The sequence below is a fragment of the Lepidochelys kempii genome, chromosome 26 (genome assembly GCF_965140265.1).
Source record: "Lepidochelys kempii isolate rLepKem1 chromosome 26, rLepKem1.hap2, whole genome shotgun sequence".
Taxonomy (NCBI): Eukaryota; Metazoa; Chordata; order Testudines; family Cheloniidae; genus Lepidochelys; species Lepidochelys kempii.
In genome coordinates this window covers 12,133,144-12,145,765 of record NC_133281.1, presented here as the reverse complement: position 1 = coordinate 12,145,765, position 12,622 = coordinate 12,133,144, and the positions used below count along the sequence as shown (strand labels likewise).

General features: G+C 47.5%; 1 protein-coding gene across 4 annotated transcripts in view; it reads right to left on the bottom strand.

Annotated features, from left to right (window-relative positions):
• The window catches only part of HK2 (hexokinase 2), a 62,434-nt gene that overhangs the window by 34,795 nt on the left and 15,017 nt on the right, over window positions 1-12,622 (bottom strand). For all 4 annotated transcript variants that reach the window (XM_073324982.1, XM_073324981.1, XM_073324984.1 and 1 more), the window contains exon 3: window positions 2,545-2,693. In XM_073324982.1, the coding sequence (XP_073181083.1) occupies window positions 2,545-2,693 (149 nt within the window). The remainder of the gene's footprint in view (window positions 1-2,544; window positions 2,694-12,622) is intronic.

The following is a 12,622-nucleotide window of genomic DNA, read 5'->3' as shown; positions in this document are numbered from 1 at the left end:
TATTCTGGGACTTTGCAGACCACATTGTAATAAAAATCCAAACAGTTATTATTAAGACTCACTTATAAGTTGCCCATTACCATGGTGTCTAGGTGTAGTTTGCTTAGTTTAAAATAAATCCTTAAGCATGTCTTCTCTGTATCAGCCTGGAAGATTTTCAGAGACAGACAACTTTTGGGAAAGGAATTTGATCTCGTGGTTAAAGCAGGAGATTTGGGATTCAGGACTCCTGGGTTCTCTCCTTAGTTCTGCTGGTGACTCTTTGCAAGTTTTGACAAGTCACTTCACCTCTCTGCACTTCAGTTTGCCCCCTGTTATAGCGCAGGTAGACGGAACTACCTAATTTTTTGTCATGTGCTTTGAGGTCTTGGAATCTAGGGTATTAGAGAGAGCAAAATACTAGGATTCCCCATGACAGTTCAGGATGGTCCAGTACTTTGATAAAGAAAAAAACCTCTCTTCCTTGGTTCTTTAGACCTTGACTGCACTGAAGATTTGCAATGAATTTTCACAGAGATATGTTACCATAATAAATGCAACTGAGATTTAGTTATGTCTTCACCAAAGATTTGCAGGGTAGCTCTTTTAAGCAGTAGCCGCCCACCAGTGCAAACCCCTAGCGTAGACAAGGTAAACGGCAATAAGCAGCAGCTTTGTACTGGTGCATCGAACTCAGGTGTCAAGCAGGGGTCAATGCCAGGGCGCAAATTTGTCTATCTGCACATGGGGTCCAGTGGGTGGCTGGAATGGAGATAAATTCCCAACACAGACAAGGCTCTGCCTGCTGCATCACCCAAGCTGACTGTGGATCGATCCTCAATATCCGTTAGTTTCCTTCTTCTAAGTTTTCAGCAGAGAACAGAGCACTGAACTCGAGTTCCCTCAGCTGTTTATTCCAGGCATTTCCCCCCCCTTTGCCAGACTGTAAACCCCGGGTAGTGACGAATCTCATTTAAAGCATTAACATCTCTCTGCAAGGCACTTTAAAGCGCCTTCTACGCACAAGGCTTTAATGAGAAAAGCGAAGACAGCTGGACAGACAGATTACACCAGTTTGTCTTCAAGTGGTATAAAGCAAAGAGGGTGGGGCGGGGGGGATGACTGGATTACAGTTTTAAAACTATATTCCCTAGGACTCACACACAACATCCCCCTTAACAGTCATTTACTATTATCTTATTCTGTTTGCATTTATTTTGTGTCAAACTCTATTTTCTCCCATACAATGCACACTGTTATTTTATTCCATTTGTATTTATTCTGAGCCAAAATCAACAGCCCAACAAAAGGGTTAGGAGACAGTCGGACAACGTGTTTCATCATCTGCCTGCCTCTGTACTTTACACTTACACAGCTCTTTAATGAAGTACTTTGAGATGGAGAGAGAATGGTGGGCATCATTAGACTCACAAGTCAAAGGGAGAAACAGAAGCACAGAGCAGGGAAGGGACTAGCAGGTTGGTGGGAGAGGTGACAATGGAACCCAGGTGTGCTGACTCCTAACAACTTTAATTCCCACCACGTCAGCATCTTGCAATGACACTAAAATTTCCTTGCTCCACTCCCGCCCTCCTCTATCCAGAGAGCACAAGCCTCATACAAAGCTGCAGAGGATGCTCTCTGAGCACGTGTCATCACAGTACCCGCTGGGTGTCACCCCCTCACGTGGACAGCGAGAGAGATTTCCCTGGACAAGAAAGTGACTATTGATGATTACTTCTGACCAACCAGAGGAGCATCTTTCCACTGCATGGTGCCTGCAACTCCCGAGGGCAAATATGATGCTGCAAGATGACATGTGAACTGATGGGCGGTGGCCGTGCGGGGGGGGGGGGGGGGGCCTTTTATGTAAGATTTAAACTGGGATTAGGCACAGTTGCGGGAGGATGGAATCAGAGGGGAATTAGAGCTACATGCGCTGTGCTTTACTCCTGTCCTTTCACTGCTGGCATCATCTCAGGGCAGACCAGAGTACCACCCTCTCTGGGGCCAAGATTTTTAGTGACTGGCAGTTTTGTATACTCAACATGAAACACCCTCTAAGGGGCCTAATTTTCAGAGAGTGCTGCGGACCTGCCTTCTGAAAACAAGGCCCTGTTATGGGGTCTCAAATTGGGCATCCAATGGCGGACACGTTGACACTAGGAAAAAAGGTGCGTTTAACACTCATTAGAAATCCCTAGTGGAGAGATGGCAAGTTGTAGTCTGAACACGTTAGTTGTGAACCCTAGTGTACATACCTGCCAGCTACCACATGTTAAAACACAAACTGGCCTGTCTACACTAGGGTAATGGGTGTTAAAAACCCACCTTCACTAGTGAAGGCAAGGCCCAAGGTACCTGAAAATTATTAGTTGCTTTTAAAAGCCTCGGCCTTTTGCACTTACCCAGCCCCAATGGCTGTCGCATCTGAGCATGGGTTGTTTCCTTCTCGAATACCCAGGAGAATCACGTCAGGAAGACATAGCAGGCTGAGTGATCCAGCGAGAAAGTGTGTTCAGGAATAAAGGGTGGGGGGGGAAGGGGGAGGAATATTAAACCTACCTGTACCCCACTCCCACGCATGAGATCCTCTGGAATGGCATAGATCTGATTCTCCATTTCTACCTTCCGCAGGCCATTATCAGACACCTTCACTCTCAGCACACGGAAGTTCGTGCCGCCAAGATCCAAGGCCAAGAAGTCTCCATTCTCTGCAGGCGCAAAGAGAGAAGAATATCGTGTTAGAGGCCTCTGTCTTATTCTCACACACACACTTAAAATGGAGCTATGAAATGACTGCCTATTTACATGGGCCAGATATGCTACCGCTGGCAGTGGTACTTGGCTGCTTTTAACAATAAGCAATAGTGGTTTCATGCACTTTACTGATTTGCTGAAATCTCTCCGTACAGTGCAATCGTCCTGCAATCCCTGCTCGGGCAGACACAGCCAGCCAGCTCCACTGCAGAAATAAGGCACAGTCAGGAAAAGGGCTGAGTGAGCCTCTCTCCTGGCCAGACCCCCCTGACACAGCCCTGAACAGAACTTGAAGTTTCTCTCAAGGAAGAGCGATGACCATACTCCCAATGCCTGCCCGCCATGAGGGAATCCCTACCCTCAGCACAGCTATCCCCTAGGGTGGAGGGGGTGAAAAGTACCCCCTCAGGGATGAATCTGACCCTACATCCAGGGACCCCTTCAACCAGTTAAAATGCAAGCAGCTCTGTGGTGGCGGATGAGGCAACAATGGGCCACAGCAAGTTGCACAAGGTAGTTGGGGAACTGTGGCCTGTGACACAAATAGCTCACACAGAGGAGTTATGAGATCTTCCGTGTCCACACAGAGCAGACAGCAACGCTGTTTTTGAGGCTGGAGCAGCCTGGTCTTAGTTAGAGCAGAGGAATTGAGCCAGGAGACCAGATGCAGTTCCTGACTTTTCCACTGCCTTGCTGTGTGACCTCAGGAGAGTCGCTCCATCTCCATGCCGAGTAATTCAACCCCAGGGGACCGGTTTCAAAGCAGGGCTTTTCTGAAGGAAGGATTCTGAAGTGTAAATAGGACAGACTGAGTGATCACAGAGGGACAGAATGGAAAGATGCCTCTGAACCATCCCAGGACCATTGCCATGCGCTTGGGCAAACTTTGTAAAGACGGGGCTCCATTCTCCTCTCATCTACACTGGGATAAAACCGGCACAAAGCCCTGTGGCCAACAGGGAAATGGGAGTAAGAGCACTGTACTAGAAAGAGAGCTTAACACATAAGGCTCTGTATCAGAGGCCTGTTGTGAGGCCTGAACTAAAGTAGTGGTCAAGCCTTGCTAATATAAAGCAAAGTTAGCAAGAGCCAGGCGGAGAGCAGGAGTCAGGTTCTTCCCCATAGGGTCCAGGTGGGTTTGTACTCGACACGGTTAGGTACCACCGCTTGCCACAGCCCATGCTAGCATGGCTAGGCTACTATTTGATGACAACTAGCGTGAGCTGGTCTGCTCGAGCTGGGAATCACACCCCCCAGCTTCAAGTGTAGATGTAACCTAAGATTGTGAGCTAGTCAGATCCTATGGCGATGTGACAGAGGGAGGCAGAAAACAACATAAGACAGATATACAACCCTAAATCTCAAGGCTGTCTCCAAATCCCTCATCATTAGAGGGATGCAAAGCAGCGTAAATCATCTACTACTTGAAAGCAGTGTAATCTACCAGCATGACAAGCAGCGAGGGAAAGTGAATCGAGTTTATCTGCCTGTTTTGGTTGCTGTTAGCGGAGACACAACACAAATGCAGGCGAGAGACTCAGATAACGCAACGTGATTTGGCTAGGTCCCTCGGGCATAGCTTAACACACAGCTTCTCTGGAGTACGGCCTCCCTTTAATTAATTTGCGTTAGGAAGCCTGTAACGATTCACAAGTATTACTGAGCTGAACCCACCTCCCAAAGGAGATGGGAAGCTAATTCTATTTTTTAAAAAAGCATTGACTTTGCAAGAAATGCAAAGCGGGGGGGGGGGGTGTTGGAAAAAAAAATCAGAGCTGAAACAATTGCTCATTTCTGTAAAGCTGCCTCTTCTAACCCCCTACCCTAAATCTCCTGTTTAAAATACCTTGTACTCCTGGAAACTAATAACTTGCCAAGACCAGATCCCAGGGGATAATTTCTTTAAAAATCTCATCCAAAATCATCCTTCCACAAGAGATCCCAAGCTGCCACGATGAAGAGAGTTTAAACTTGAACCAGCTCAATCTCTTAGCAGTAAGGGCGGTGTGATGCCCCATGGGACACCAGAGTTAGAGGCAGTGGCCGTGCACTCCCTTGCGAGAGATCAGAGTTGGATCTCTCACTCCTGGGGCGGGCAGGCCTTGTGAGGAAGGTGGCTGGTCAGCAAGGAAAGGAGGGAGAAACAGGTGCCAGATTCTCAAGGACAACCTCCTATCAATCCCATTTTATCCTCCTCAGCAAGCTAGGAAGAGAAAGCTTTGCCCGGACTGTAACACTCTGGTTACGCCCTAATTACTTACACTCATGTTATAAGGAGGAGCTGCCAAGCTGGTCAGGTCATTATCTAGCAAGCACTGGACAGCCCCCCACCAACCCATCTTTATAAGGATTCAAACAACATCCCCACGCCCAAGCCAAGCACCCGAGAACTATGGAGTGTTTGAAACTGGGACCCAGATCACAACTTGTGCCTTCTCTAACAATAACTCAATGCCTTTGAGCATCCTAGATCAGGGAACTGTCTCTCCAGCAGCTGCATACAACAGACATCTGCTTACATGAAAATCTAGAGCTTGGGATAGGTGCCGTGAGATTTATTTTTAAAAATAAAAAGTAGACACTTTAATTTTAGGTAGGCTGAGAATCAGTGACAACGAAGCTTGGCATAGTACCCAGATGATAGAGCAATTTTTAAATATAAACAAAGACTCTTTCAGCCACTCTGCAAGGTAGATTTAGCCTCATCCCCATTTCACAGATAAGAAAACTGTGGCAGAGAGTGGTGTCTTTTGGGACTTGCACAAGGCCACAACAATTCAGGGGCATAGCTGGGATTTGAACTCAAGAATCACAAACTTCCATTCTATAGCCATAAAACCCCAGCAAGGCACCACTGCTTCTCTCCTTGAGATACCCAATTTGCAGGTCAGGTAGCTTAGATCACCCTTGCATCAAGGTAAGAGGGTCTGAAAACTAACAAGCTTCTTAGTTTCTCTAATTCTTGTAACGGTCACCAAGACAGCCCTTGTCTATATCTGGGACTCAACCACCAATGAGCAGCAATGGGTTTAGCTTCACCAGTACAACCTGTAGGGAAAGCCAAGATCTGCACTGTGTTCAAGACAGGCTAATCCCAGTTACAGAGAAGGCCTGTGTTTCATTTCCAAAAGCATTTCTCAAGTGATCGGTACAAAACACCTGAAGGGACATTTAGAAGCTGCCAGGCTCTAAGGATTTTCAACGCCCGTTAAAATCACTGACTAGGACCGAGGGTGTCAACGATGTTGTCAGATGTCACCAGTGTGGTGCTCTGCTCTGTTCAATGTTGATAACAGCCGGCTGCGTGCGTGTGTTCCCTCTCTGTGCTGCCCCGGCTCCGCAGATCGCCGACACAGAAAACCCTGAGAGAACCCCCAATGACCACAGACTCCGATAAGGTACGAAGGCACCCAGCCAGGTTTATTATCCCTGGATCAGATGTCCACAGTTCTGCTAGCACATATGTGCTCCCTGACAATGGATCGGCTCAGTCAGTGGCAGGATTTGCCATTGCCCCCCTAGGCCAGACAATGAAAACTCTTCAAGGGTGCATTCTTATACACAAGTACAAACAAGTTTCACATCACTCCTGACGTATTGAGGTACAACCCCTCGACGTAGTAAGGTGCCGCCTCGCACCTTGCACATATTGGTTCGAACAAAACAACTCTATCCATCATAGTACCCTTTTGCCCCTGTCTTCAGGATGGGTCCGCCTGTTCTCTGTTATCTCTGTGGAATGTGCAAGTATCAGAGTGTTCTGGTATCATCCTGGCATATGTTTGTATCTCTAGTGCCCGGGACCTTTTAGGTATGTGTATTTTTGCAACATCAGCCCTTTCTTTGCCAGCTTCTGTGACAGGGCCTGCCTCTGGGTCACAGTGTAACTTTGCTTTATGTTAACAAAGTCTTGACCATTACTTTAGTTCAGGCCTTAGGCCTCATACTAGGCCTCTGATACAAGGGTTTATGTTTCAGGGCCTCATCTTACCACAAGCCCCTTGTGGGAGGTGCTCAGAATCTGGCAGCATCAAGCCTTTTGAATGTGAAGTCCTTAGGGCACAGACTAGGATTTCCTCTAAGTCTTGTACCGCACCTTGCACACCAACAGCAGCCAAGTATTCAGTAATATGGGATGTGCAACATACCCAGGGTCACACAATCTTACCAAAATAGCGTCCATCCAGGGAGCAACTCAATACCTGTTGCCATAAGAAACACGGTAATTATAGTTGATACCAGCACGAGGATCGCAGGACACACGAGCAGCAGAAGTAAAACAGCCACCCCGGGGGCTTTTAGGATCCGTTTTAATGTCAAGGTGTTATAAAGTGTCCGATGGACGGGACTGGTCATCCAGACTGACTCCCAGAGTTTTTGGGGGAGAGGAAAATGTTCTGGGGTAGGAAAGGGAGGCTTTTTGGGCAGGATGTTTTTACGAAGTGCAAAATCCAACTACGATTGGAGATGCCAATTAAACAATATTATTTGCATTATGGTAGTGCGTGGAGGCCCCAGTGGAGATCGTGGCCCCCCTTGTGCTAAATGCTGCAGACACTCAGGGTATGTCTACCCTGCAATCAGAGGTGCGACGGCACCACATGGAAATATACCTGAGCTGGCTGGCGTCTAGCAACTGCAAGTACCGACGGCCGTGACCCTGCGGCAGCATCAGCTGTACAAGCCTGCCTGGGACGCTGGGTCATTCCGCAGGCATCCAGTCTGCGCTGTAACAGCGTCCCTGCTATTGGTAGCTGAAGCTTGTCTACACTACAGCGGCACAGCTACGGGGCGGCAGTCGTGCTGCTAATACTGTAGTATTGATGCTTCCTACCTTCCTTCTGTCGACCTCGCTGCATCTACACCGGGAGGAGTGGGGGAGCGACATGACCCATGCTTGTGTGAGCTTGAAGAAATAAAACTGAAGCCCCGAATCCAAAAGGGGACTGAAATCCTGTGGCTTACACCATCCTCGGCCTGATCTGAGTAAACAGGTGCTGGGACAGCAGCTCTGGAAAGGGTTATTTTTCGCTTAGCTTTAAAATGTACTTTTAAATTTGTTTTCCCCCCGTTCTCCCCACCGCGCCCCTTGTACAGAACTTTAGAATTCCATGACTGTGCAGACTGAGACTCCACTGACTCACACGCAGGTCTGCTGAAGTGATCTGGAATATTCAATCCAGTCAGCTTAAAAAAAAAAAAAAAGAGAGAGAGAGAAAAATTGGAGCCGCTCCAGACTTTGTCCACCATGGAAACAAAGGGGGTAGGTGGGGACACACCACAACACAGCTTTGTCAATGGCTTTTCTGTGCCTGTTACAATCTCATTGTTGTGGATCCACCAGCTAATCCTATTGCTGGGATTATTCCATAAAGTTTGGATCATTCTAGCAAAAGAACCAGGCTGGAAAAAAGGGCAAGCGTTCTAAACTTCAACACAGCTGTGCCAAATTCGGCTGGCACAGTTATAGGAGTAGCCGAATATTGCTTTCAGGTCAGTGTAAACATATGGAGGAACCCCCAGTGTAAACCGTCAGTTCAGAATCAGGCCCAGTAAGTTAAGCAGTTTAACCTGATAATTAAAATAAAAACCTATCATCAGATGGGAACGACTTTGTTTGGTTCTGTCAGTACCGAGTACAATACAATACCAGAGCTGCAGTTTCATGCAGATCAGACATTCTCTATAAACTATGAGGAGTATGCTGGCACTTTAAGGACTAACAAATTTATTTGGGCACAAGCTTTCGTGTGTAAAAAAACCCCACTTCTTCAGATGCATTTTTGCCCACGAAAGCTTACGCCCAAATAAATCTGTTAGTCTTTAAGGCGCCACCGGACTCCTCGTTGTTTTCGTGGATACAGACTAACACGGCTTCCCCTCTGATCTATAAACTGTGATATATTTAAAATCCTTCAAACCCACATGTGTTGTGACCTGGCTTTTCCAGATGGGGCAATCACACAGTTCTCCCATTTACTTCAGGTATGGGTGCTCAGCATTTGGGGGGGGATGGGGGTGGGAAATCTGGCCTTGAAGTACCTAAGATCCCCTGAATTTCAATGAGTTTTGGACTTCTAATGCCCTTAGGTTTCTTTCAAAATCCCATTCTAAGTACACTGATCTACTTGGGGATTCAGGCATTCCACTGAATACTGTGTTAGTCTAACTCCAATGTGGGTATTATACTCATGTGTATGTGCAATGGAGTACCTGTCTATGGTAACATGGGGAAGGACGTAACATGAAGAAGAAATTACATCTTCGGAATGAAAGTGACATTTCAGGATTCCATCCCATAGGGCAAAGCAAAGGAGCAAAATATTCCAGTAACCTGGCTACCACAGATTTCAAAGAAAAGTAAAACAATCAACTGGCAAGGTATATGAACTGCCTACGCTGTTGAGAAAACAAACCGAGCCTCCGGAGATTAAAACCTGGTAATTGAACACACCATTCTTTCCAGCAGGACTTGTGTTTGCTCAGGGTCTAAGCAAGAGGGCACAGGGATTGGGTCTCCTCTCGCTTACTCTACAGTGCAAGTCAGGAGAAACTCTGTTGAAGTCAGTAGTGAAAACAGAAGAGAATCAGCATTGCTGAGAGCAAGCTGCGTGTTCATAGCTTCCAAGAGCCATTTCGCTTAATAAAGAAGGTGTGGCATAAAATGGGTATGCAAACTATAACACTGCACCCTCCTGACTAATGCTTCCTCTATTTGAGGCCAGTGAAGAGATGGGGAAGAAGGAAATGGACAAATGCCACCCACACTTTCAAGTGCTGAGGGGAAAACCCACAAAGCTGAGAGGCACATTTAGATCAGACTTCACTTTCCAATAAAATGTGTCACTTGATTTGCCTTAGATTCGTTTTCTCTCTTGCAGCATGTTGTTAAAGCTAGACATGGTGCTGGAGCAGTCACAAGCTGTGTCTCGATTAACCCTTCATGTGGCAAACAGGCAGTGTGAGTGGCAGGAGCCAGCTTACAATGTTCTCCTGGGGACAGAGCCCAGCTGCTTGTCCAGATGCAGCTGACCCATCTCAAAAGCCCCATATTTCATATGGTATTCAGAGCAAAACATTGGTAGCAAGAGTGCCTGGTGACCCAAAAGGAGCAGTAAGGATTTCCTTTAAGAAAGATCCAGCTTGAACAATGAGAGGAACACAGAGCTCTGACAGTACAAGGTCAGTTGCCTCACTTTTGCTATATTACCTATGGGGAGATCGCAGCCTAGAGAATAGGGTGTTGGACTGAGAGTCAGGATACGTGGGCTCAAGTTCAGGATCTGACACTGCCCACCTCTTAGGTCTCAGTTTCCTCATCTGTGAAGTGGGGTTAATGACGCCTCCTTGCCTTCGTAACGTGCTTTGAGATCTACGGATGGAGAATTTGAGGACTTCAATAGCTCAGACATAGGTGAGAGGTTTTTCGCAGGAGTGGGTGGGTGAGATTCTGTGGCCTGCATTGTGCAGGAGGTCGGACTAGATGATCATAATGGTCCCTCTGACCTTAATATCTATGAATCCTGTATAAGAGAATTACTATTGGTCTTTGTCTACAGGGGAAATCTCCTTTATCCCTAACACCAATTCCCTCTTAGCGAAGACTCCAGAGACCCTGCTGCCCATTACAATATATTGTACCAAACTGAGAATTGAGCTCTTTTTAACTGTCCAACCCATCTCATTTGAGTAGGTGCCAATGTATTTGGGAACCTGATCCTGCAAGATACTAACAGCCCTCAACTCACCCTGAGGAGGTGCTGTGCAATGAGCACCATCAACTCCCATAGGGCCTTAAATTTGTAACATCTGTCTGCTTCTGAGCAAGACTGAGTGGATTACAATTACTTCTAAAATGTGGAAGGGGCATTCATGTTAAGTATTAGACAACCAAACAATTCCATCTAGATGCTTATACAGAACAAGGAATTGAACCCAGTGCCTTAGCCACAAGACCCAGAGCAGAACCTATGATGGAAATGTATCCCCACCCCGCCCAGATTAATATTTAAACAGGACAGAACATGTGAGCATCAATCACTAAGGAAAAAGAGCAAATGGAGTGGGGACAGTTTGTTAAAAAGTTTATGGTGGGATGTGTCCATCAGTGACACAATCATTTGGCGATTCAATATTAGGGATAGATTTGAACCGGGCTCTCGGTTTGCACCCACACAGCAGCGGCTCAAAGCTGACAGCAAGGGCCAGATTCTGCTCTCACTTAGGCTGACATCAAGGGAGTAACTCTCTAGAACTGACGGACTGACAGGAGAATCAGGCTCTAAGATGTTCAGGCTGCTTAAATCTCAGCTCCTTTTTAGACTATGGGATCTCAACCACAGGAACAAACTGAATCTAACAAAAAATAAAATATTCACCCCTGATGGAAGAACCTGTATGATCAGAGAACTCCTCTCCCCGCAAAAGATATAGTTCTCCTGAGAGAAATCCCTCTGCTGAATCTTTGCCCAAAGGCATAGGAGCAGCAGTAGACTGGCAAGTCACTGTGCATCATTGGATGAAACGTTACCCAGGGTAAAGTTTAGAGCTTTATTGTTTAAAAAGCAGAAGATGCAGCAGCTCCAGGAAAACACCAAGATCCCTTCAACGCTGCCTAAGGCTAGCGAAACCAGAAACCACCTCCGGATGGGATTTGGCGTAGGGTTTGTATGGGGACATTGACATGCCTAGCAGAAACCCATGGCAGCGAATCTCAGAGCTCGGGGCTACAGGCTCGCGGGGCTCGGGCTACGGCACTAAAAACAGCTACGTAGACATTCGGGCTCAGGCTGGAGCTCAGGCTCTGAAGCCCGGGGACAAGGGTGAACTTCACAGCCCAAGCCACGATGTCTGCCCTGCTGTTCTGAGCACTGTGAGCCTGAGTCTGTAGACCCGGGCTCTGAGACTCACTGCTGCAGACACACCCTATGATGGCTCGGGGTCAGTGACACCAATGTCAGAGGAGCTGTTCTCACGAGACTGCAACCCAAAGAAGGGGACGCTCCGGGGCTCAGCTGGTCTTGCCAGACGCCTGCGACGTGGCTCAGAAAGGTGGATGAGTTACAGCGATGGAACAAGCCCTTCCATATACACTAGGACATTACAGCACTATAGCTACCCTGCTGTAGTGTAGACAGGACCACAGACAGAAGCAGCCAGGGGAAAAAAAACCCAAAGCAACAGCAGAGCAGCTGGAGACGGGAGGAGAAATGCAGACGGGTGCCTTCTTCTACGGCTCAGTTCCTCCTCCCTTTCCCTCTCCTGGATGCTGGCCACCGGGTCCCAGGTTGGTCGTTTCGATACAAAGTCTTTATAGCGGTGCCACCGAGGTCACCACGCTCTTTGGGCCAAAGAACCACTCCAGGACACACGCAAATACAGGTCCAGTGAAGTGGAATTTGCCCCAGAGTCTTCCAGATCCTCTACATACCCCTAGCTCACCCAGCTGATCTCCTATCTCAGCAGTCGTTGACCCATTCCCCACCCCTTTCCCTGCACTACTGATGCTGGTTCAGCTCCCCCAGGGCAGCAACGTTGGGAGAACCAGCGTCACAAAGACACCAGCTGCTGCCAGCATTTCAGCCGTCATGTCTCCTGTCCTGCGCAAGGTCAGTCTAATCAACCGGGTTACTTAACACCTCAGCCTCTTGGCTACCTTAGGGCTCCCCAATGTTCAGCTCTGCTGGAGGGAGGTCAGCAACTGTGGGAAACCACTGCCAAATTTCCTTCTCATGTCTCCATCAGGGGCCAGGGGTTATTCCATGTCACCCTCTGCATGTAATTGACTCCCTGACTTTAAACCAGAAATCCTTCTTTTCTCCCTAACCTAAGCCTCTCAGCGCTCTTTAAAGAAACAAACAAATCCTACACCCAGTTTCCTGAC